This window comes from Penicillium paradoxum (genome assembly GCF_028828445.1).
Source record: "Penicillium paradoxum strain IBT 22861 chromosome Unknown utg000002l_segment0_segment0, whole genome shotgun sequence".
NCBI lineage: Eukaryota > Fungi > Ascomycota > Eurotiomycetes > Eurotiales > Aspergillaceae > Penicillium > Penicillium paradoxum.
In genome coordinates this window covers 5,153,892-5,177,702 of record NW_026643180.1, presented here as the reverse complement: position 1 = coordinate 5,177,702, position 23,811 = coordinate 5,153,892, and the positions used below count along the sequence as shown (strand labels likewise).

At 49.9% G+C, this 23,811-nt stretch overlaps 13 protein-coding genes across 13 annotated transcripts; 6 read left to right on the top strand and 7 right to left on the bottom strand.

Annotated features, from left to right (window-relative positions):
* Positions 1 to 158: 158 nt before the first annotated feature.
* Positions 159 to 1,208, bottom strand: N7457_001832 (PQ-loop repeat-containing protein; the record flags this gene model as incomplete). The annotated part of the gene is made up of 4 exons (XM_057172878.1): positions 159 to 633; positions 690 to 902; positions 977 to 1,096; positions 1,162 to 1,208. The coding sequence occupies 4 exons, from the start codon at positions 1,206 to 1,208 to the stop codon at positions 159 to 161; spliced, it is 855 nt and encodes a 284-aa protein (XP_057036781.1).
* A 1,731-nt stretch (positions 1,209 to 2,939) lies between these two features.
* N7457_001831 (FAD-dependent oxidoreductase) lies at positions 2,940 to 4,425 on the bottom strand (the record flags this gene model as incomplete). Its single annotated transcript, XM_057172877.1, has 4 exons — positions 2,940 to 3,178; positions 3,234 to 3,804; positions 3,885 to 4,219; positions 4,329 to 4,425. 4 exons carry the CDS (start codon positions 4,423 to 4,425, stop codon positions 2,940 to 2,942), a joined length of 1,242 nt encoding a protein of 413 aa, XP_057036780.1.
* A 577-nt stretch (positions 4,426 to 5,002) lies between these two features.
* Positions 5,003 to 5,556, bottom strand: N7457_001830 (uncharacterized protein; the record flags this gene model as incomplete). The annotated part of the gene is made up of 4 exons (XM_057172876.1): positions 5,003 to 5,077; positions 5,133 to 5,243; positions 5,302 to 5,384; positions 5,439 to 5,556. The coding sequence occupies 4 exons, from the start codon at positions 5,554 to 5,556 to the stop codon at positions 5,003 to 5,005; spliced, it is 387 nt and encodes a 128-aa protein (XP_057036779.1).
* A 1,583-nt stretch (positions 5,557 to 7,139) lies between these two features.
* On the top strand, positions 7,140 to 7,570 carry N7457_001829 (uncharacterized protein; the record flags this gene model as incomplete). Its single annotated transcript, XM_057172875.1, has 2 exons — positions 7,140 to 7,380; positions 7,449 to 7,570. The coding sequence occupies 2 exons, from the start codon at positions 7,140 to 7,142 to the stop codon at positions 7,568 to 7,570; spliced, it is 363 nt and encodes a 120-aa protein (XP_057036778.1).
* Positions 7,571 to 8,964: 1,394 nt separating this feature from the next.
* Positions 8,965 to 11,918, bottom strand: N7457_001828 (glucan 1,3-alpha-glucosidase ROT2; the record flags this gene model as incomplete). The annotated part of the gene is made up of 2 exons (XM_057172874.1): positions 8,965 to 11,762; positions 11,837 to 11,918. The coding sequence occupies 2 exons, from the start codon at positions 11,916 to 11,918 to the stop codon at positions 8,965 to 8,967; spliced, it is 2,880 nt and encodes a 959-aa protein (XP_057036777.1).
* Positions 11,919 to 12,828: 910 nt separating this feature from the next.
* On the top strand, positions 12,829 to 13,185 carry N7457_001827 (uncharacterized protein; the record flags this gene model as incomplete). Its single annotated transcript, XM_057172873.1, has 1 exon — positions 12,829 to 13,185. The coding sequence occupies one exon, from the start codon at positions 12,829 to 12,831 to the stop codon at positions 13,183 to 13,185; it is 357 nt and encodes a 118-aa protein (XP_057036776.1).
* A 33-nt stretch (positions 13,186 to 13,218) lies between these two features.
* Positions 13,219 to 13,758, top strand: N7457_001826 (uncharacterized protein; the record flags this gene model as incomplete). Its single annotated transcript, XM_057172872.1, has 1 exon — positions 13,219 to 13,758. One exon carries the CDS (start codon positions 13,219 to 13,221, stop codon positions 13,756 to 13,758), a length of 540 nt encoding a protein of 179 aa, XP_057036775.1.
* Positions 13,759 to 14,443: 685 nt separating this feature from the next.
* Positions 14,444 to 15,234, top strand: N7457_001825 (Nucleoside diphosphate kinase). The gene is made up of 5 exons (XM_057172871.1): positions 14,444 to 14,490; positions 14,583 to 14,613; positions 14,688 to 14,835; positions 14,892 to 15,022; positions 15,080 to 15,234. Exons 1-5 carry the CDS (start codon positions 14,468 to 14,470, stop codon positions 15,206 to 15,208), a joined length of 462 nt encoding a protein of 153 aa, XP_057036774.1. The 5' UTR covers positions 14,444 to 14,467; the 3' UTR covers positions 15,209 to 15,234.
* A 163-nt stretch (positions 15,235 to 15,397) lies between these two features.
* Positions 15,398 to 16,033, bottom strand: N7457_001824 (uncharacterized protein; the record flags this gene model as incomplete). Its single annotated transcript, XM_057172870.1, has 1 exon — positions 15,398 to 16,033. The coding sequence occupies one exon, from the start codon at positions 16,031 to 16,033 to the stop codon at positions 15,398 to 15,400; it is 636 nt and encodes a 211-aa protein (XP_057036773.1).
* A 427-nt stretch (positions 16,034 to 16,460) lies between these two features.
* Positions 16,461 to 18,592, top strand: N7457_001823 (methylenetetrahydrofolate reductase (NAD(P)H) MET12; the record flags this gene model as incomplete). The annotated part of the gene is made up of 2 exons (XM_057172869.1): positions 16,461 to 16,550; positions 16,610 to 18,592. 2 exons carry the CDS (start codon positions 16,461 to 16,463, stop codon positions 18,590 to 18,592), a joined length of 2,073 nt encoding a protein of 690 aa, XP_057036772.1.
* Positions 18,593 to 18,892: 300 nt separating this feature from the next.
* N7457_001822 (tRNA-ribosyltransferase family protein) lies at positions 18,893 to 20,460 on the bottom strand (the record flags this gene model as incomplete). The annotated part of the gene is made up of 3 exons (XM_057172868.1): positions 18,893 to 19,067; positions 19,145 to 20,147; positions 20,235 to 20,460. 3 exons carry the CDS (start codon positions 20,458 to 20,460, stop codon positions 18,893 to 18,895), a joined length of 1,404 nt encoding a protein of 467 aa, XP_057036771.1.
* Positions 20,461 to 20,673: 213 nt separating this feature from the next.
* Positions 20,674 to 21,398, top strand: N7457_001821 (bifunctional thymidylate/uridylate kinase; the record flags this gene model as incomplete). Its single annotated transcript, XM_057172867.1, has 2 exons — positions 20,674 to 20,821; positions 20,875 to 21,398. The coding sequence occupies 2 exons, from the start codon at positions 20,674 to 20,676 to the stop codon at positions 21,396 to 21,398; spliced, it is 672 nt and encodes a 223-aa protein (XP_057036770.1).
* Positions 21,399 to 21,429: 31 nt separating this feature from the next.
* N7457_001820 (structure-specific endonuclease subunit SLX1) lies at positions 21,430 to 22,686 on the bottom strand (the record flags this gene model as incomplete). The annotated part of the gene is made up of 2 exons (XM_057172866.1): positions 21,430 to 22,387; positions 22,445 to 22,686. The coding sequence occupies 2 exons, from the start codon at positions 22,684 to 22,686 to the stop codon at positions 21,430 to 21,432; spliced, it is 1,200 nt and encodes a 399-aa protein (XP_057036769.1).
* Positions 22,687 to 23,811: the final 1,125 nt, after the last annotated feature.

Sequence of the window (23,811 nt, the reverse complement as noted above, 5' to 3'; positions counted from 1 at the left end):
AACCCCCTCCGGGACGCAATCGGAGATAACAACCGCGTCATATTTTGGGAAACATCGGAGTATCGACATCATCTCATTCAAATTACAAATCTATAATGCTCGCCAAGTCACCTATCTACAGAAAAATCGGGGCTAATCCTTTCGTCACGCGAGGCTTTTCAGTTCATGCGGATGTCCTTCTCGTGATGGCCCCAGCGGCTGTCCTGCTCCGTGGACTCGCCCGAAGTCGGGGATTGGGTAATGTTGGAGAGAGAAGCGGAGTTCGCCTGGGAGTGCGAAGGGGAATGGGAAACGGCGTTGCGGGTGAAGAGATAGAACTGGAATCCCAAGTAGAAGTCGCAGACGCACTGGAAGATACCGCAGAGCTTGAATGCCCATGGGATGGTCTCGGTGCTATTGAAAAAGTAGCTCATCTTCATGGTATCACCCAGAATCCATGCAGCGATAACGGAGACTCGGAACCCCTTACACGAGCCGGATCGGTGGTTGGCGACGATCTGAGGAACAGGAAGGGTAGCTTCGACGGCAAGGCCGATATAGCCCAGGAGGCCGATATAGTATTGCGATTGAGCGACTGGGGTCAGGTGAATGACGGTCAGAATTCCGACGAAGTAGGCCAAGAACATCCAGTATCTTTCAAACATCAAATATTAGTTTCAATCACTGTGGTCGGACCATCGGGAACTCACGGCTTGGTGTTCTTCCACTGCCAGAATTCGTAGGGTCGCGAGAAACCACCATCCGCACCACCGCTGAAGGGTGTATGTTCGATGCCATTTCTCCCGCCGGTGGAGGGCCGATTATCCAATGCGACCTTGAGCATTGCGATCTGTACCACGATCATGACAATCGCTTGTGTCAACAAAGTACCCGAGTAGTACTCTCCAAACCAGAAGAAAACCCTATTGCTGTCAAAATTGGACTGCGATAATAATTGCGCACGCGCCATTGGGCGCTCCATTTGGGGTAGTCTTACTTCAAGATCGATGCAATAAGCATAATCAGAGGAATATCCAACGAGAAGCCCGCGGAGCTTCTTGTGCGATGAATGCTGAAGATCTGGTCGGCGTAGGACGTGACGGGAGACGAGACGAGGCTGTATCAAAGCTGCATCAGCTTTAGGGGTCGGGGAGTCGATTCGGGGAGTTCAATGGCACGTACAACACAGGCGCTGCATAGTCAAATGCAAGCTGGATGAGAGACAACATGTCGGCGATGGGACACTCAGTCGCTATAGTCTTAGGATTGAAATGACCGGGCCAATGTAAATCGTAGATAGGCCCGACAAAGAGAAAAGGGGATCGACAGGAACAAGAGGATCGAGCCGAGACGATGTACGGAGCACTCGCGCAAGCGGTTTTTCACGCTGGCTTATGTCAGCGTGTCGATCTGTTGATGAAGTTGACTTGGCGTTAGAGCTTGATTGGAGCCAAGGAAATAGACCCGAAAGGGCATTGCATGGGCATCTGGAGATATACCTGTGAAATGAGTTGGTTTCAAAGGAGATCGAGGGGGTTGGCCAGATGTAGACCTCCGAGCTGCCTTGGTCAACACGCGTCGTCTACACAGCGCAGTTGGGACTGATTTATATCGAAGAAACAGAAGAGAAACAGCTCCATTGAACGTGGATGATGGATACAAAAGAGGAGAAAAAAGTTAAACAAATTTTTTTTTTAAAAAAAAGATGCTTTAGAAACACATCTAGCTGTGCTTATATACTACCTAGGTACCTGTCATCTATAAATGTACACTACTTACACATCCTCCAAGCAATCCGATACATCCCCCTGAACTTTGAAGAGCATCTATCCACCAAGCAGCTGGTTTTGACAGCCAAAAAGAAACCATTGTTGCCTTAAGTTCCTCCCCAGCAGTTCTCCAAACTTGACATCACGATGAATCGCTGACTTTAGGAGGGGACTGCCTGGCCAAGCAACCGCAGCCGAGACTGCACTGGAAGCGAAAGGGTAGGTTAATGCGTTTCAGCGATCTCGACGTAATTGGTATTTCTACGAACTTGATCTCTATGGGAACGATGATCCCTTGGATGATTTTCTGAACACTGAAGTACAGCTGCGGGAGACTACTCCACGGGAGGTGTAGGTGTACCTGAAGAAACAAGAACAGAGAAGAGAATGGACAGAGGAAGCGCGAGAAGAGCTCGAAAAGCTGGCGAAGCAATACTGGACGCTTGAGCACAAATGGTGGGAACATCGGGGGAAGTTTGGCAATGGTCCGTTGACACGAGCATTCGAGTTCTGGCGATCGAATCGGAGATGTTATATGCATCGCGTTCTACGCTACGACTGCGCGCAGACTGGTGGATGGGAGCCATGAGAACCCGTTTAATTTGATCGACGAAGCATCAACCCAGAGACACCAGCGCTCCAATAGGGGAGTGTGATGGTGATACAGAAGGGTCATTCAGCTTGGTTGGCCAGCAGGACTCAATAATGACAGAAACGGATTAAGCTCGCTCAGATTATGCTTGCTATGCTTGATTGCTCTGATTTGGCTAGTCTCATCATGGGAGTATGTTCTTGTGATTAATAGAAGACCGTGTCACTGAGGGGCTGAAATACTACGACGAAAATATCAAATTTGCTTTTCAAAAAGAACTTTGCTCATCCTGATACAGTTTCATGGCTTCAACGATGCTATTTTAGCATTATGTGCTAAAATTAGTCGACTGGATATAACTCGGAAGGATTAGAACCTTGTAGGCTACCAGATGGGGTAGTGAGTAGTGAAGATAACAGACATTGATGTTCTATAAAGACTAAGTAGCGACAGGAAGTTGGGATAGTTCCTATAAGGAGCTGTTGATAAAACACGTAGGAGGGTTCCCTGAGAATTTTGCGGTGTCGAGCACTCAACACAGACCATCCATGGGAATTCCTAGGATGGAATCAGATCGTGCCTATGGTTAGAAGCACCCATTAGACAGGCTTCTCGCCGAGTAAAGCAAAGCTTCCTTCCTTGTCAACCTTCGCATAGTTATGACCATCATGACCAGCCTGTCTGCTGGTTTCCACGGCTTCTCTTGCACGGGGACGCATCTGCTTCTCGTAACTTCTGACAGCATCACCCATGGACATCTCACCATCTGCAGCACACTTGATAGTATCCGCAAGTTGACAGGCATCCACAATAGCATGGTTTACACCTTCGCCGCGGTCTGCTAAAGTTAAAATGTGCTCCAAGCAAGTTTCTCGCCGGTAGGTCAGACTTACAGATCACCATACAATGAGCCGCGTCGCCAATCAAAGTGCAGGTACCATCCCAGTTATCCCAGTCAACGGAGGGCCAGTCAACCAGGTTGACTTTCGTAACAACGGTATCCTCAGGCAATGACTCGACTAGGTCCCACAAGCGGGGGAAGAATGGCTGACCCTTTTGTTTGAACACATCAAGCAAGGGCTGCTTGAGTAGCTCTTCGTCCGCGTCGGATGCAATCCATGAGAAGTATACCTGGGCGCGGTAGGGCTGTCCGGGGGCTGTAGGGGTGTCCAGCAGAGACCAGAAGACAAAGGTATTTGTTTCCGGGTGCGTACCCATGAAATAAAGCGGATCAACATTGTCTTTGAAATAGTTGACTTGCTCTTCAGTCATGGTCAGAGCACAGCCCACGGCATTGATCGGAAGACGATGCAGCTCGTGCGATGTCGGTGCGAGGAACTTGCGAACGACCGAGGTCGAGCCATCTGCACCGACTAAGACATCTCCTTGAACAATACAGCCGTCTGTGAACTCGGCGCGAACACCACCTTCGATCTTTTCGATCTTGGCAAGTCGTTTGCCCCACTTGAAGGGGAATTAGCTTTAGTGAAGGAGGACTCAAAGTCTCTAACAGGAATGAGATAGAAAAAAGCAAGCCCACGAACCTGGATATCCACACCTTCCATGAGAGCGTTCCGGATTCCATCCCGTCTCAGCCTCAGTCTCTTGCTTTCCGGGACGGACTGCTCGACCTTTCCAGTCGCACCGTTGATCCAAGGGACTCCGCGGACTTCATCACGGCCGATAGCAGGATTGACCTGAGCATCGCAGACACCGTCATAGATCTCCGGCAAAATATGCGCTTCCCACGTAGTCAGGGTGGAGTGGATGGAAACACCCCACCCCTGGTTACGCACTGCGGAAGACTCATCACGCTCGAAGACTGTACACCGGACTCCGTGCCGACGAAGGGCTTGGGCTAGGGTCAAGCCGGCAATCCCTGCTCCGATATATCATTTCGTCAGAACGCGACTCCAACTAGAATTTCAGGTTGATAGCATACTATGATGACTCCAGAATTGGGCACTTGGATTGAAGAATTGGTAGACATAGCGCCGGAATGAGTTGCAGCACGATTGTGATCTGTATATTTTCGCCGGGCGCTGCAGGGGTATTTATGTGCTCAGTTCTTCGGTAATGCGGCATTTTTCTTCATCGGAGAGAGAGACAACATGGTCCCCATTACATGCAAGATAAAATTGTGAAACTGATTGAACAGGCTGGGCGAGGTTTTAGTTTATATACTGGCTGGTGGACCGGTCCACCTGGAGTGTTCATCATCGGTTTGTATCTCCTAATCGGGCGATTCTAGACGCCGGGATCTGCATCAAATTTCCCAAGAGATTCTAATGCGCTGACAAAGCGGAAGGTCGGGGATTATTATTTGAAAGTGTCTCCGAGGTGCATTATTTAGAGGGAAACGGTGGAGCTGGGCTTTCAGTGAAGATGGATGTTCGACGGAGTATGTGGATGGTACCTGAGTGTCAGTTCTAACGGCGAATCGGTGTTGCTCCTTCGTTAGTCGAGTCAATGGAGAAGATAAAATTCTGCATACATAATAGCGATGCCCGGAGTGTGTAAAGGAACGTTTGTCCTCATGAAGTGTTCGTTGGGCGTTTATGAAAAATATCGCTGCATCGGATGGACCGCAAAGCTCCATGCGTCCTATTGGTTCCTCCCCTCCCATGGCTCATGCAAAGAGAACAAGGTCCGTTAGAACACGTTAACGCGAAGTACGGCTGGCATTTGCTGCTCTGGCTGGCTGAACAGTAAGTCCAGGAAACTCGGATTCTTTCCTCTGCGCCAGGAAATCAATATGCCGCCAGTTGTGTTCCAATGGATCTTCCACCTACCACATGAACACGTTTAATATGGGCACGAACCTTCGCCGCCTGAGGCACGGGGTCGAGTTCGTCGTCAAACGCGGGGCAGTAGGGACACTTGTAGGTGCAGGAAGGTAGTTTCTGCGATAGTAAGCACACGACCCGAATGTATATGCCCGATTCAAGCGTGGCTTCTCACTATTATTGCATGGTCCATTGGCCACTGGCTTGCCTGATGGTTGACACAGTTGCAAATCTTCTTGTTGCCCTGGCTGATGGAACCTGTCACCTGAAATGCGTCGTATAGTATCAACGGTAATACTTACACCCACTTACTAGGTGGCACATCTCTGGTTGAGTTCCAGTAGTGGCCAAACATCATATGATGAGCGTCCTGGGTGGATGATTCAGCGTACTTGGGCTCATCTGGACTGGTTGGAGTGCCTTTACCCATGATGGCGGTTGTCGTGTAGATCTCTTTCTTGGAACGTTCCTTGTGGGTTAATATCGATGTACGACAACACTCAGCGAGTGTGGGGATACGAGCAACGATGAACACGGAAAGGAGGAAGCAGTTGACAAGGTGGGAATAGGTAGAGGAAGCAATGGCAAACCAACGACACAATGAGATGGTCTGATCTCAACCAGAGCAGCATCGTGATCCATGGATGGCTTCAATCCAGCAATCCCTCCCGACACAGTAATAGCACCCAAAGACTACGACAGCCATGAGAATTAGCATCCAGTGTTCTCAGTGTCTGCCGATAGATGCATATGAAATGAGAGTGGTGATAAAAGCCTTTTCCAGAGAAATATGAACCACCGCTTAAGACTCCATGCTGAAAATACGACGGTATTAGCCATGAACAATCGATCTCTTGCGGTAAAATTCGCTGCGCTCCAAAGGCCATGGTGCGCCATTGGACTCAAGGTTCACGCAAGGAACTGACCGCCAAGCACTTCTGCATCGTGGGATTGAGACTGAATACTCCGTTCTCCGTACTCCGTAGTCGAACCCGAGTTCTCTTTTGCTTTGGTGGGCCTTTTTTGCAGGTGAAATACCCCAATCCACTCATAACAATTGCCAGACCTGCACACAGGGTCCTACTGAGACACTCGGTTTGGCCGAGATCCAAAAACCGTCGTTAATACGGACTCTCCGCCGATCGTAAGCCACCAAGCCACTAAGCCACGCGGCACTGGGGGGACATACATGCTTCAAAGAATGAAAGGCAGTGTTCTAGTGGATCAAAAGAACTTCAAATGATCAAGCTGTCAGACATGTTCCGGTGCAGGGATTCCATTTAGCGCGTTCATAAAACTATATTTGGCAACGTGCTTCATAAGGCTGCATCATTAACTTCACCTCCAGTGAAGATGTCCATTACTCCTGTTGAATAGGCTGTTCCTATTTAAAGCGACGCATTCCGGATCTGCAACTTGCATGGGAAGCCCAAGACTGATCGACATGATCGACGTTCACATCCTCGATGCGGTCGCACCCACGTTTCAATAACTGCATTTCGAGTGCGATATTGCTTGCTTTCGACCCCCAATAACCCGTCTAGATAGGGGTTCGCTATTTATATAGAAAGCAATAAGCGTCGCGGAGTAGAGGCCTCAATACGATTGTCCAGCAAATTGCCAGCATTCTGGCGGTGTTATCCCCATCTCAACCGGATTTCCAAGTTGGCCACATAAACTAACGTGTCAGCATATAGATGAAGGGATGCAGGACGGCTGACAGCCCCAGCCTAGGTGTAAGACTTAGGGTAGCATGCATCTCGTATACATGAGACCTGTTGCATCTAAATTCGTACCAGATGTTACGCTCAACCATACAGAGTACGGAGTACTCCGTAGGGAGGGCTAACTTCAAAGAACTCAGCTCGTAGGCAGCATGGCTGTGCATCAAGAAGCTATATAATACACGTTCCATTCCCAACGACATCAGTCTTCATCAACACACATACCGCAGAACACTCACAAGCACCAAACGTAACCCATTACACCCAACCATCCCAAAAACCCTTCAAAATGCTGTTCACCAACCTCATTACCGCCACTATTGCTCTCGCTATTGGTGTCTCCGCAATCCCAACTCCCAGTGCCCACACTCGCCATATCCAGCTGCGCATCTTCGGCAAGCCCGGTTGCTCAGAGCTTAATCAGGGCGAGATCGGAGTGTACGAAGATGGTATCAACAAGTGCCATGCGTTCATTGACACGAACATTCGATCCGTGAGCTTTGAGCGTCAGATTGTGGAAGGCTGCACCTGTAAGTGATCTTTTGATTGTGCCTTTCATCCTCTTGTTCTCCGCTGCAAGGGACTAACAGAATACAAGTGTCCGTTTACAACGACATCACCTGTCACCTCAATGAGCACGTGGTTGAGCCTGAGACTTGCCTTTCTGGCGACAAGCTCTATGGTAGCTACTTTGTGCATTGCCCTGAGGCCAGCGAATAGGTCTTTCGATCTGGCATTTCTTGAATCTCTGTTTCTGTGTGAATATAATGTGAATATTCGCCGGCTCGGGCTGGGATGGTGGATGTAATTTTGTGGAGATTGCGCGGAAGTTGGTGTATAGGGTGCACAGTATAGACGGATGGAAAGAACCTCGATGAACGCGGTCACTGAATCCCAACTCTAGCCTGTCAGCCAAGGTCACTTAGGAGCGACAATAAATGATTTCTCCTAGAGATACATAAGCCTGCACTTCAGTAAACATTTGAGCAGACAATGTCAGCCAAGAGGGGCTGGATGATGAAAGGTGTCAACAGAAGGTCAACAGGAGGTCAACACGGCAGAAGATCGATGCAAGATAGAACAAAATTGAAATGACATATGACGAATTATTATGATAATAATGATGGTCACTGCCCCGAGGAAGAGAAGGGGGAACAATGAAGAAGAAGAAAAAAAAAAAAAAGAAGTGTCGGGGAATCGCACCCCTGACTGGGATGCTCCTTATGGCCGCGTCTCACAGGCAATCGTCGCATTTAAAGTCATTCGGTTTATGGTCTTAAATGCACAGATATTCGTCCGGACCTAAACACACTAGGCTAACTTCCCAGGATTACTGATTTCAGTCCGGATTCTTGTATTTAACCTACCATTCCTTCCTCCTTCACCTCATTACACTTAACCACTCCCTGCCATGACCCTACATATTCATTGATGATAACCTATTACCTTTTATTTTCTTCCCCTGCGGCGTACTCCGTACTATACTCTCATTTATTGATTCTCCCGAACCAGAATGATAGCTTCGATTCCGCCTTACATCCAAGTGACATGTTCGCCTCTTTTGTCACGTGTGATATCTACGTGCAGCGAAGCATTTAGACTCATCTCTTTGAGTTAGACCAACACGTAGAGTGCATAAGATAACCGGGAAAAGGGATGTGAAAGAAGCAATGCGACGTTGAGTACGGAGTACTTCTCGTGAACTGCTGGTTGTGCCATGAAAACGATCAGAACAATGGCAGATAGGCATTTGTAGAGCTGGAGACCAAGCCTTCAGTGAGGCTAGGAAGGAACAGATTGTCAGTTAGGTGCCGGCGTGAGATTGCACATTTCAAATGGGTTACAATTGTTTCTATCAAATGGAATGAGACGATAGTTTTAGTTTCCATGGCCCCACAACCCGGTCTTGGCTCCGCGGCCCAGGACATCGGAATGCGGGGATGGCCCAAGTCCGTTCGAGCACCGTGACATCATGGTTTATGAGAATGGCGGACTACTGTGCAAAAGGGAAGAAATCCGAGTAAATAACTCAAGGTTCCGGATTGTATGCAGTTTTATGAACGTCCAATGGTGTAAATAATGCATACATGTATTGTGCAAAAAGGAGACAACGCTCAGAATTCAATCCGCCATGTTTTTCCAATGCTGACATTGGGTTTCTTCACCACAGCATAGGGCGCTTTCCCGCTCTCCTGCTCAAAGAATTCTAGTGAGGCCGTGGAACCCGCCTTGGCCCCGTCTTCAATCACAGTAACGGTGTTCCTGACCTTCCATTCGACGGGAGGGTCGACAACCACCACACGCTCGACTGTCACACCAGCCATGGTCTTAAGGTACTCCGCAGTCTTGGGTCCCTTGGTTCCAATGTCCTCCGACGACAACACTGACTCACGGTAGTTGAAGCGGCGGTGGATATATGCGCCACGCTCGTAATCGAACGTCTCACCATCATCCACGTAGAGGCTTCCTTCAGCCTCGCCGTTCTTGTTGAGGGTAATAATCAATGTATACGGGTCCCATCTCATGAGGCCGCTGCTGCGACGAGGACGATCCTTGCGGGGGATGATGTGACCGCCCTGGATCAGCACAGGCACCTTCTCCTCCGGAGCAGGGACAGTGTGTCGCTTTCCTGCCCCCTGATAGACGGTGAAATCGAAGTAATCGTAGTACCTTTCGTCGTCAGAGATGTAAACCTCTGCACTGTAAGTGTTCTCCTGTACAACGGGCTTCACCAGAAGACCGGTGCCGGCTAGGTACAGCTGATCATCGATGGCGAAGCCTTGCTCGTCCTCTGGGAACATGTAGTACTGAGGACGGACAATTGGTGTGCCGTTGACGGAGGCTTCATGGAAGGCAGTGTACCAAGCAGGCAGAAGCTGATATCTCAGACGGATTGCCTGAGCGATGTAGGACCGCTGCGGCTCGCTGATCAGATACGGCTCGCGGCGACGAGTATCAATATGAGCGTGCGCACGGAAGAAGGGATACCAAATACCCGTCTGGTACCACCGTGTCAAAAGATTTTTATCGGGATTGTGGAAGAATCCTCCGACATCCGCGCCGGCGAAGGGGAAACCTGCAATACCATTGGTCAAAACCATGGGAAGACTAGCCCCCAGGTGCTCCCAGGTAGCCTGGTTATCACCGGTCCACATGGCGGACACACGCTGGGCACCAGCGTAGTACGAGCGCGTCAAGATGAAGGGCCGGCGCATCTCGCCCTTTTTACGCTCCAGCATTGCTTTGTAGGTGGCATTCACAAGAGTCAGACCGTTAATATTGTGAATATCACGATGCTCCCAGTTACCGTAGTGCAAGTTGTCCTTGGGCATAGTCATGTCAGGGCCGTTGAAAACAGAGGGTTCGTTCATATCGTTCCAGATGAACAGGTTTTGAAGCGATCCCTTGAACTTGTCATATTTGTGGAGGGTGGCCCACCAAAGGTGGGCTGCAGGGTTGAAGCAATCGACCCAGTTTGAGGAACCAGGCCAGCACCATCCGTCGTAAAGGTCGCCATCCTTGTTCAGCACAGCGAGGTTCTTGCTTCTGAGTTCCTCGGAAACGAAGTACTTGTCGGTGTTCTTGATGTGGGGATCAATCAAAACTACAAGCTTTCGCTCAGTTTCGTCCAGCTTGTGCTGCATACCCTTAGGGTCGGGGAAGGTGAGAGAGTCCCAGGTGAAGTATTTCCGGTCATCCGTGTATTCAAGGTCCAGCCAAATGACGTCGTACGGAATCTGGTATTTGTCGAATTTAGCGTTGACTTCTTTGACGTCCTCGTCTGTGACATAGTTCCAACGGCATTGGTGGTATCCAATAGCGAACTGTTGGGGTAATTGTGTATATCCAGTGAGCTCGCCGTATGTCTTGCTGATATCATGTGGTGAAGGTCCCAAGAAAATGAACAAGTCAATCTGACCAGATTCAGAGATCCAATGGGTTTTAGTATTTGTCTTCGAGCGGGCGCCCAAAGAGAGAGGGTTGGAGGAGTCAGTCGACTTGACAATATCAATCCAAGTTTCCGCCGCGTTAAGCCAGAAGACACCGACCGTTGAGTCCTTGCGGTGGGCCTGCATGAGGGGAATAGCTCCATACAGAGTCATCGGGCTCTCGAGTTCATACTCGAAAACATCAGAATTATACAAACGGTAAGGGTTCTCATGATTGCCAGATCCACCTCTAGTTTCCTTGAGCGAGAGCGAGTCTGCGTGCTCTGGAATACCATACACATGACTATAACCGGGGAACGTAATATCAAGAGCAACGCTCTCGGGACCACGAGGCTTCGAGTCGGTGTTTCCGCCAAAACTCTCCTCCCACCAGGTACTCTCGTCCTCGCCGGATTCGCCCTCTTTGCCATCCACTTTCGGCCGCCAGTGCTCCATGTTCAACAAGCCCTGGTGGTTCAACTGAACGTGGGTCTGTCCGTCCCTTTGGAAATCAACCCCGAATGGCGCATGACGAATAATGGCCTGGAATTTGTCGCCCGGTCCGTATAGAATGTTGGTAAACCCAGTTTCGCTCTGAGCATTCAATGTGGCCGACTTGCTGATTGTCAGACCCCCAGCGATAACCCACTTTTCAGTTTCATCATATCGCTTCTTGTTCGCTTGGCTACCATGGCGCATTTCAATGTCGCCCTTCATTCGCTTCTCTTCATCCACCACAATTCGGGCGGCCCCGGATTCCAAGAATGACACCGTAAGAGGTAACCGGACCTTCTCATTGGTGGCTGTTGTTTTGATGATAACTCCGGTGAAAAGTCCATCCTTGAAATGTATAGTGGCGGGGTCAAGCTCGTAAGGTGAGCTCCACGAAGTGCCCTGGGCAGAGGCGTTATCGGCGTAGGCACGGTTGCGTTTGCAGAATCCGGACTGCTCGCATGTCTTGAAATCCTGATGTTTGACCGCCACTGCTCAGAGGACGGAAATTAGCGCTCGGCCATCCTGCAATTTCGCGAGATACGTTGGTGAAAGGTAATCATACAACCGGGGACGACAATGCATCCGATGAGGATAACCAAAGAGAGCAGCATTGCCCAACGGGGCGCAGGCGGACTCCTGGCCATGGTTAGATAAGTGTTATTATCAGTCAGAGACCCTCAATCTCCAACAGAATGGCGTTGTTTATCAATGGGAGACCTGCATTTAGAGGCGGAGATGCAATCAACCGAAGCTACAAGCTGGCCTGAGCTGGGGTAAGACACCTGAGGCATCAAGGCAACAAGATCGGTTTTTCAGGCAGCCTATCAGATCATCTTATTTTGAGCCAATCAGCATCCATCATCCGTACCACCAAACCCCGAGCTTCTACATCGGCATCTACATCGACATCTACCTACATCAACATCGATGTTCGAGTCCACGGATATTGAAAATGCCATACGATCTGATTTGGAATACATGTTGAATTTCAGACCAGGTCTTTCTTCGTCGTATCTATCTTTCATGTGATTTGGACTTCACTGCGCTTGTTGATGTCTGGAAATCCAATCCCTCTAGCAACCTCTCGTCGTCCAGAAGTTATAAAAAGGGCTGATTTGATCGAGTTTTTAGTGCAAAAAAGAGGTTTTATAGTGCGGAGTTATAGACTTTTTAGTGTAAAAGTGAGATGTACTACCTATTCCTAATTGGGAAGGCTTGGCATTATTTACTAGGTACATATGTAGCTGTCTTCGTAAGATAGCCCCAAACCCCGAAGGGGTGTGGGGCTATCCTACGTTGGAAGACGAATACGGAATAAAATTAAGCTGGTAGGCTTAAGCCTCGCAAACCAGAGAGGCTTAAAAATCTTCGAGGTACTCCGTTCAAATGAATGAGATGTGACTGTATATCCCGTTAGTTTTACCGATTCTGGGCTTCTCAATACACCGTTACGTCACCTCCTCCTTTTCCTTTTTATCAGTCGTGTGTACCTACCTATCTACCTGCTTGTCTTCCCACTTCCTTTTCACATCTCACCCTACCCTCTCACCCACCATGGATATCCTTCGACCCGACTTAAACACGTCTCAGCCTTCCTCTTCTGAGCTCTCGCTTGTTGAGTACGAATCCGAGGATCCTCTCGCGCAACTAGCGAAGGAATTGAACCCGCAGCTATTCGACACCAATGTAAGATTGCGAAGGTCCTTGGAACACCGTCGACGAGCGCTTGAGCAAGGACAAACTCAGGATCAGTACCTTGTCTTCACGTCTGTACCCCCTGCGCAATCTTCCAGACTGAGTGATGATCAGTCACGAACCAGCAAGTACAGTCGCATTTATTTCAATGCGAAAACTGGAATCATGATTGCAAAAGTCATGCCGAATCTAGCCCACGAACTCGCCATAAGATGATTTGATTCTCTGGTCTCTCTCGAGCTGCGTGCCATGAATGTCCATCATGACGTGAGGCCTTTCGGTTCAACGACAGTTACAGTTGGAAATTGGACAAAAGAGGCTGACTGCTGCTGGGCTCCGGCTTCTACCAATGCAAGGCTGAGTTTCGTAGTAGAAGTAGGATTGTCAGAGTCCGCAAGACAACTTGCTCTTGATGCGCGAAGCTGGCTTGAGCCTCACTCCTCGTCCGTGAAACTGGTGGTCACGATTAGTATCAACCGTCAAAATCCCGAGATTATCTTGCAACGATGGGAACTTGGGCCCCCAGGATATGGGGCTCTTACAAGGTCACGCACTCTTTCGGCGCATTGCACTTCATCACTTAAATTATCTCGAATGAATCATACGACATTGATTACCGGAGAGTCCTACACGGATGGCACAACTACGGCTACCACACAGCTGGATCTACCTTTTGAAAAGGTTGTTGGCCGTCCTCTTCACCAGCCCTTGGAGAGAGACTTGGTGATACCTGGGCAAGAGCTGCGAAGTTTTGCGGAGGACATCTGGAGTGAGCAGAGTCTCCTCTAAGTCGTCTCGATTATGATATGTTTGTTGGCTACTAAGCGGCAGAGATCATGAAAGACTATGATTCGCTCACGAAGGACCTGTTTGTCCTAATGATTGTTCTATTTTTTTTTTAACGTTAACTGACTATCGTAAGCCTCTGTATACCTAATGATATTGTTGAGACAGGGGTCCCATGATGTCAGTCATCGCCGCACCAGATAGGTAGATAGTCGGGAGCCGAGTCTCCTTTTGCTAATATAACTCTCTTCCTCCTCTCTCTAAGCCGCACAACTGTACGCTCTCAATAGGTAAGCTTCATTTTTGTAAGGTGGCATAGATGGCGTGCAAGATTCTACATTCCCGATAGGGTGCCAGATAAGATTCAGATACTGTCCGAAATACTAAGGGAGTACCATATTAAATACGACAGGCTTTGAATAAATTATGGCCAGCGGGAAATATCCAAAAAGAGTTTACTCAATAGTGTGTAGTAAACACAGTGTGCCCGTAGTCGTTCTCATATGTTTTTGCAACGAGCCACGTAGGGAACTAAGGCCCACTAATCTGGCCTGAGCATTCTGGCAGCAACACCCCTCCTCGCGGCCACCAATCACCGGCCCAAACGGGAGGGCCCGAATTTTTTAACTGCCTCTATTTAATCTTCCCCTCTTCCCGCTCTCTTTTCCTGCTTCCATACCACTTACTTATTATCTGGTCATATACATTCAAAATGTCCGCCAACCAGGAACAGACGTATGTGCCCTATACCATCCTTGCTTGATCCCTCCCCCTCTATTTCTTCCCATTACCCCTAAATGCCGGTCAAAGCTAACCAATTGCTCTAGTTTCATTGCCATCAAGCCCGATGGTGTCCAGGTATGGATGCAGCTACGAATCCGGCCGTGAAGAGCCCGCGCAATTGAACAGCACTTACTGACCCGAACTACCAGCGCGGACTCATCGGCCCCATCATCTCTCGCTTCGAGAACCGTGGCTTCAAGCTCGTTGCCATGAAGCTCACCTCCCCTAGCCAGGAGCACCTCGAGAAGCACTACGAGGATCTCGCCACCAAGCCCTTCTTCAAGGGTCTCGTTGCTTGTTAGTTACCTCGCCCGAACCGTTCCGCGCATCGAAATTCACTAACACAACCTTAGACATGCTGAGCGGCCCCATCTGCGCTATGGTCTGGGAGGGTAAGGACGCCGTCAAGACCGGCCGTGTCCTCCTCGGTGCCACCAACCCCCTGGCCTCCGCCCCCGGTACCATCCGTGGTGACTTCGCCATCGTAAGATGATCCCCCACACTCGACTGCTACGTCCTTACATACTAACAATTTTACTAGGATGTCGGCCGCAACGTCTGCCACGGTTCCGACTCCGTCGAGAACGCCAAGAAGGAGATTGCTCTCTGGTTCGGTGCCTCCGAGGTCCTCAAGTACACCTCCGCCCAGTCCGCTTGGGTTTACGAGTAAATTACTCGTTTCCAAGTGAATTGGTCTGATGGGTCTTCTGGCTCCTTAACTTCTAGCATAAAATAACGCAGCGGTTCTGAGAAAGAAGCCCTGATGGCTTGGAAAAATAAACAATACATAAATTCATAAATTAATATGGTCTATATATGTAGTCTTCTCTAGTATCATACATAGTGATGCTGGATCAGCTCAGCCTCTTCTGAAGAGCCGTTTGGCCAGATTTGCCGTCGGTGTGAAGACTGTCCTTGCAAACCACGGTGTGGCCCAAACACTCGCTGCCAACCGAGCTGGCAACAAAGCCTTGGTAATAGCATAAGCCGTAGCAAATTCAAGCACTAATCGCACTCCTGCTCTTTCCGTTCTCTTCTCCCCAGTGGTTTCGTGCTCCGCAACGGTATTGACATCTGCCTCGTCCACCCAACCTTTTTTCTTCAGCCAGCGGCCAAAGCGGGCAGCACCCTCGTCAAAGGCATTGGTCTCGCCTGTCTCCGAGGCAAGGTCCGGCATCCAGGCACCATAATGAAATGCACCAACTAGTCCAAAGAGCGGAAGGATGGCCGTGATTTCATGAAGTATTAAGAATGAGGTGATATGGGTGACCGGTGCGCCGAATAAGGGTGTAGTATATGTGCGGAGAAAGCGAGGTAGGCGGTCATTGAACTTGCGTAAGCGAGAGCGGGAGTCACTTGGGTTCACCTGCGATGCCTTTGGGGGCTGTGAAGGAGAAGGGGGTGTGGAAATGGCTCGTCGTGACGCATGCGGTCTAGTGTTTCGAACCGCTTGGAGACGGAAGTAGCGGAGGAAGTTTGGTGGGCGGGAAGCCATGCTGTTGTGAAGCAATTGATTGAGGTGCGAAGGCCCAAAAAAGAGTTTATATACGTTCAAGGAGCGAATTGTCCCCTCAGCAACCAATGTACGGAAGTGCAGTGTAGTCTAGTGCTCGTGTCAAGCTCGTCGATCCTAAAATGATGCGCGATTCCATTGCTGAGTCATCTCTAGCGCTGCTCTTTTTTTTTGGAGATTTCGAGCATCAGAGCATAGGTACGAGTCCTTGGACATAGGGAATAATTAAGCCTTTATATACATGTAGTGTATTGGGAGTAAATTCTTAATGCGACATGGCCACTCGGCAGCTGTCGACATCATAGTTCCCGATGCGATTGGAGCAGATGTGACATGGTCCACTTTTGCCCGAATCCTCTCTTCTTCATCCCTCCCCTCCCATTGCCGAGTCATACCCTGAAAAGACGCAATGGAGAAGAAGATCACCGAAAAGATCGCGGCGTTGCCGCCAGATGCCAGCTACTTTTCTTTGGAGTTCTTCCCTCCAAAGACCCGGATGGTGGGGTTACCCCGCGTGTTGAATCCATCGTGGAGATTTGCTAATATGGAGTATGATAGGGCTTTGCAAACCTGTCCGCGCGTCTGGAGCGGATGGCTCAGGCACTTCGTCCGCTGTTCGTGACTGTTACTTGGGGTGCCGGTGGTAGCACAGCGGCCAGATCCCTCGAGCTGGCGGAAGTATGCCAGCGGCAACTACAACTGACGACCGTCCTTCATCTGACATGTACCAACATGAGCCGCAAACTGGTGGATATGGCGCTGGATGAAGCGAAGGTTCTAGGTATCCGCAACATTTTGGCTCTGCGTGGAGACCCGCCCCGCAGCGAGGAATACAACATGCATGGAGAGGATGACAGCAACAAAGATTTCACATTTGCGATTGATCTAGTGCGGTATATTCGCCAGACACATGGCGACTACTTCTGTGTTGGTGTTGCTGCATACCCAGAGGGCCACCCTGTGGACTCGTTCCAGGATGTTCGGGATCCAGCCAGAGATATTCCTCACCTGGTTGAGAAGACGCTAGCTGGGGCAGACTTCATCATGACTCAACTGACCTACGACATCGAGGCGTACCAGAAGTTTGAGGATATGCTCCGCAACCATGAATCGGGCGCTTTCAAGACCATCCCCATCATCCCCGGCTTGATGCCAATTCACAGCTATAAGATCTTGACTCGGGTGACAAAGCTCAGCCATGTCACAATCCCGCCTCCCATTGCGAAGCAAATGGAAGAACTGAAGCACGATGACGATGCTGTCAAGCGCGCAGGTGTCGACATTGTAAGCGAAATCGTGGGCGGTATGAAAGAAATCCGCTCCCCTGGCCCGCGTGGATTCCATTTCTATACCTTGAACTTGGAAAAGACGGTATCATTCCTTTTGGAACAATGTGACTTGATCCCCGCTTACTCGGAGGCCGGTGATATTGCCATCGAGGATGATCCTGCCTCAATTCCACTCGACTTCCCTGGACGTATGCGAAGACGTCGTGCGTCTTCTATCAACTCGCAGCCCCACAACCGTGTCATCGTGGACAAACTATCAGTACACGAGTCGTCACAAAATTCCGTTCATGAGGCCCGCGCAGACAGCGCAGGTATGCCGGCACTACCGCCGAACCGAAGCACCACTCTCCTCATTTCCGAGGGTCTTGGTGCGCTTGGTCGAGAGGCAACATGGGATGATTTCCCCAACGGACGATGGGGTGATGCCCGCTCACCTGCTTTCGGTGAGATTGACGGTTATGGTCCCTCACTTCATGTGACTGCCAACACTGCCCGTAGACTCTGGGGTCACCCAGTGGACGCTAAGGACATGAGCGCCATCTTCCGGCGCCACGTATCAGGAGAGCTGCACATGGTTCCGTGGTCAGAGGGAGGTGCCGAGGAAGACGGTGAAGGTCTGAACGCCGAGACCGAGTTGATCCGACCGGAGCTGCTGAAGCTCATTGACGGCCGTGGCTGGTGGACACTGGCCTCACAGCCCGCAGTGAACGGTGTACACAATGACCACCCCATCTTCGGCTGGGGTCCCCAACGAGAGGGATTCGTCTTCCAGAAGCCATTTGTGGAATTCTTTTGCTCAAACAACGACTACACCAACATCCTGAAGCCGATGTTCGCGAAGCACGGCCACGATAAGCTGACCTGGTTCGCTACTAACATCAAGGGGGATTTCGAATCATCTCTCCCCACTCAGCCTGCTGACATGGAACTCGATGATCTCGGTTCCAACCCCGAGAGCGTCAATGCTGTCACCTGGGGTGTCTTCCGTGGCAAGGAGATTGTCACCCCAACCATTATCGAGGAAGTCAGTTTCCGTGCTTGGGGCGAGGAGGCCTTCCGAATCTGGGACGAATGGCGTCGCATCTACCCCCGCGGGTCTCCCAGTGAAACCTTCCTCGACACAACCAAGAATGACTCCTGGCTGATCTGCGTTGTCGGCCAGCAGTTCGGTGCCGGCACCAAGCGCGGTTCCAAGGAAGAGGAAGATGAGGTCAAGTGGATGTGGCGAGTTCTGGCTGGCGAGGAGGCTTAAAGAAAGCGTCCTTTACAATCAGGATAAATATATCCCCTACTCCCACGAGGATCCTTTTATGGTTGAAGGTTTAATAAGGGCAAGCCTGGACATATGAAATATGAATGGCACAAAATCTGGATTGCATTGTGTATACTAGTCTTGACCCCATCTCATTGCGATGAATATTACGAATCTGCGCGCATTTCTACTTTCATGTGTTGTGTTGATTGATAGACTCTAACGCCAATTGCTAAGCAAATGCTTCCATTAACGAGTACCGTTTCTCATGCAAGTGTTGGTCACAGACGACCGCTTGAATCACACCTTCTCAGCAAATCCGTGCTCCTCAAGTCCGCTCGCTCCGGTGTCTGGAGTCGCGACTCCAGACTGAGATTCGGCGAATTTCTGCATCGCATCGTCAAGCAAGCCATATACCTTTGGCATGCGACGGGGTTGGTTAGGTCCATTGGCAGGTAGTTGATATCCACGCAATCTACATGATCGTTAGCATTGAGCAGCGAACTTGCAAGCATTGAATGAAACAAGAATACGCATTTAGAATTGACATACCTGGGACCCTCCCCACTGCTCTCTGGCATCGAAGAGGCATAAACACGAGTGAAAGTGAGAACGTCCTCCTCAAAAGATCCACGCTGAATACTCTCCCGCACTCCAGCGAAGAAAGCATCCATGATATGGAAGTTATGGATTTGAAGGAGCGCCCAAGCAGTCATCTCCTTAGCCTGTAGCAGATGGTGGATATAAGCACGAGAATAATTCTTGCAAGCATGGCATGGACATCCCTCGCCCAGCGGTGATGTATCGATAGCATGATCTGATTTCCACAAATCAATTCCTAAAGGTCGGGATCGGGAAGCGCCATCTTGCAGAGCAGCGGGAACCGGGAAGACGAATTCCATCGCAATTCCGCCATCAGACGCCGCTCCCAGTAGAGGCGTGGTCAGGAGATCTGCTCCCAGAGATACGTCACGCAGAATATCTTGTGGAGTTTCAGGTTCACTGAAAAGCAACCGAGGCAGGTTTGCCAACGATTCTGGAACGAATCCCAGAGACGCGGACTGATACAGTGCCAGTCCAGATATATCCCATCGGAACTCGCTCTCCAAATCATCCAGATAGAGCGACTGCTGCGCATTATCGAGCGGTAGAACAGGCGCAAAATATGCGCTCTTTGACTTGCTTTCTTCTGCTACCAGAGGCCCGTAGAGCTGCTCCAGTGCATCGCGAGTCCACGCGTGCGTTCGGTCAACCATTTTGGCCCGTCTCTTGGATCCCGGCTCCTTGTTGGCCAGGTCCACCATTCCGACAGCAATATCTGGTTTCAACCTTTGGACTGCTTTGACATAATCCGAGGCAGTGAGTTGGGTAAACCCGAGTGAGGTTAGCAGGGCGATAGAATTCGTTGTATTCGCGGGCGGGCATGGGATCGGAGGGAATCGCCGTGGGCCAAGAATCAAAGGCATATCCTCTGGCATACAGATGAATTTCTTCAATGGCGACTCATTATCCGCGACGGGAGTTTTATATACGGCGGGCTGCTTTTTCGCGATGACTGATTCTATGCCCCGAGGGGGCATGCGCTGTCAGCTATATCAAAGACAAACGGTACTCATCACCACATTTATTGCGCTCCACTTACAATCTTCCAGTCCAGTGTATATGCTATTAATTGCAGTGTGCTGGCGCATCACGTCGTGCGCAATATGCGGGACTGTGCCCCGCGAAGTGAGCGGGACATGGTGCGGCGTTGCGATGGTCTTTCGGCCTGGAATTACCAGCTTGCCTACTCGCGGCGCAAGGGTTGGAGCAGTGGATGTCAAGACACTAAAACTCATCGCGGGGGACGAGGATGTCGCTTGGTCCATGGTGCTGGTGATTATTGAAAGGCCATGGTGGAGCGGCGTGGATCTTGTCCTTATCGGCCAGGAGAAATGGGATTTCCCGATAAACATCGCCCTTCTCACTCTCCATTGGACACACATATTGAGCAATTGGCTTTCACATAGCAGAATCTAGGAATCAAGATATCAATTCAGTTAATTGAAAACTTGAGGTGGTTCATATCTTTCTAATCAACTATGACGGACGGTTCAGCGCAGCCAACGCGACGCGGAGCTCTCATTGTCGTCGAGGGACTCGACCGCGCTGGCAAGTCGAGTCAGTGTGAGATGCTACGGGATTCCCTCACGCGACAAGGACACATGGTCAAATACATTCGGTTCCCAGGTACGGAAATATACGTCCCCGATAAATGCGATTGGTCTAATTATATCCTCTAGACAGGACGACGCCCATCGGAAAGTTGATTGATAGCTATCTCCGAGGCTCATCGCATCAGGACGACCATTCTATTCACCTCCTCTTTTCGGCAAACCGATGGGAGGTTGCCAAGAGCATCGAAGAAGATATCGCCAACGGAACCACAATTATTGTAGATCGTTACTCATATTCCGGTGTCGTCTACTCCGCCGCAAAGGCCAACCCCACACTATCACTGGAATGGGCATGGCAGCCAGAAATTGGTCTACCGCGCCCGGATATCTGCCTGTTCCTCAGTATCTCGCCAGAGGAAGCAGCAAAGCGTGGTGGCTTCGGAGCTGAGCGATATGAGAATGAGACAATGCAAACGCGGGTACGAGAGCTCTTCCGGACGATTTTTGAGAAGCAGGAAGATGTTTCCGTTATCGATGCAGGAAAGTCGATTGAAGATGTCTCACAGGAGGTACAGATGGCTGTAGCTGGTTGCATTGCGCGTCTGGACGCGAGTAGTCCCCTCAGGAAATTGGAGCCTCTTACGAATTAAAGATAAGCCTAGGCTTGGTCCTGCATAGCTTTCATTCCACCAGTTCTGCATCATCCCAGTCGCTGTCCTCGATTACTATCTCGAGCTTCGATGGAGGTGCACGAGCTGAGTGGTGCTTTTGTCGGCCTTCGAAATCCGAGTCGGATTCTAGATCAACATCCTCGAACCAGTTGGGCCCTAGGTCATCATGCGCTGGCTCTTCCACTAGTGATCTCGGTTCCATTGAGGATGATCTCGCTCCTGAAGACACCTCAGCCCCAGCAGATTGTTTGCGAAGGCGTTTCTCTTTCTTTCTCACAATGGCATGTGCTTCCTTTTCTGCTCGGTTGCGGAAACTCAGCTCACGCATCATTGTGGGCCATTGTACGAGGTTTCCGCAAGATGGGCAAGTCCCTTGTGCTGGTACCAGGAGATCTGGTTCATTGGCCGCATCAAGGAATTTGGTAGATAGACATAATAAATGGCTCGTTCCACGACAATCTGGATGTGGACACACAACTATATTTTCCTTTGCTGGGGCGACCGATTGTTTACAGACCGCGCACTGTAGGTCTTCCGGATCTTCCAGCATAAACAAAGACTTTTCGAGATAATCTTCGAGTCTAATGTAGTCGACTGATAAATTTTTGATATGCCCGACAGGTGCGAGTTCATCATTTTGCTTGGGTTCCGGCAGCTTTGCGAGATTATCTCCATCTAGTACAGTTTTAATATTGTGCGGGAGTTGACCATTCACACGGTCACTCCAAACGCGCCATACGCGGTAAACATCCGCGCTGAAGAAACGGACTCGTAATGGGCACGCGGAGAAACAAGTTGACCGGAGCAGAGAATGCAAATCCTCTAAATGCGCCGTCAAGGATCTCCTAGTCCGCGTGCGCGGTTTTGGTTTAGGCTTGGCTGTCTTTGTATTCGTCTTGGCTGCCTGAGGATCTATTTCTTGTTCGGAATCAAGGTGCCGGGATCTTTCCGGATGTTGCCAAGCCCATCTACGCGCGATGAGAATTTGAGACGCAATGTATACAAACAGTTCACATGCGACTTACTCGAATTGCAACGCACCGACTCTATTCATGAAACCCTCGACAACAAGGGTCATTTCCCAGGGGCGTAATTTATCCCGAGCGGTTCGTTTGGCCCCACCTTTGGCGACGCCGTTGTGCTGCGAAAGTCGTCTGATCGGGTTTGGGGTCGAGCCGATGTACAGCGAGGCGTGTCGAACTGTCGACCGAAGGAGATAGCAGCAGTAATATGCGGGAATCGGTTTAGGGTGATCTATTCCCTCCATGGTGTCTGGTTTGGGGATTTTGTATTCGTTCACATTCAGGTGGCTCACTTGTCCAGTCCTTGAAATTAGCTCTGCATATCGAATCCGTGCGGGTCCCGACGGCACGGAGCAGATAACCACCAGATCACATGACCGTGTCTTTTTCCACTCCGTTTCTCATTCTGCGCTTTCTGTTCTCTCCAATGGGGACTGCTAGTACCAATCCGAGTCCATTCTTGTAACATGATCGATGGTAACGGGGCGCTGACTTGCAACCGAGTGGTATATAATGGGGTATATAATGGTATATAATGGGAACCGTCTAATACACATTCGAATCTTACATGGATCTGAGTACCAAAACAAGAACCAACAAAATCGATATGATTCAATGCAGAATCAGATCTAAGAGATTGCCGAGACAACCTTGGAAGGTCCCTCCAGTTATGTCTTTGCGGGCAATAGCACGAATATTGCGCTAGAGCATATCCGAGGCTCGTCCTCTATCAATTTTATGTGTCACAAGACACTACACATGTATATATCCACCACGTACTCCGTATAGGCGGCGGTATTATTGGGCTCCCAAATACCATGGGTTCCAACTAGTGGCCACGGAAAGATAGAAAAGTACCCAAGTCATTGCCTGAGTCAATTGGGACACCGTATGATGTCCCGTTTGCAGCGTTGCAGTATAATCGGTATAATTACCCAACTTTCGGGTGGATTTCAGGGCCTAAGCGGTACCTGAGCTCCGATTAGCTCATTCTTACCGTAATTCGTGTACCGTACTGATCGGTACCATCACGGCCGGGTCAAAGGTTCCCTCCAAGTCACTCATTGGTTCCTTTCTGACTGGTTGCCCACACAAAAGGGACCTGGCAATACTTCTGGAGTACCACCCCCAGTCGATCTGTACTGATACTGCACATAATCTCGTTCCTCCACTCTAAGGTTTCTATCCCATCTATCCTTCTTTCCTCTCTACGATTTGGGCCTTTGTTTTTCCTGATTTCCTCGCCCTTTTGACTCCTACAATCTCGTGCTCTCGCTTAGTCCTCACAACTTTCTCTCTCATCCCTCTGGTTCGTCTATTCTTCGCCCTTCGATTATATCGCAGGACGCCGGCTGCCGCCTTTCTTGATA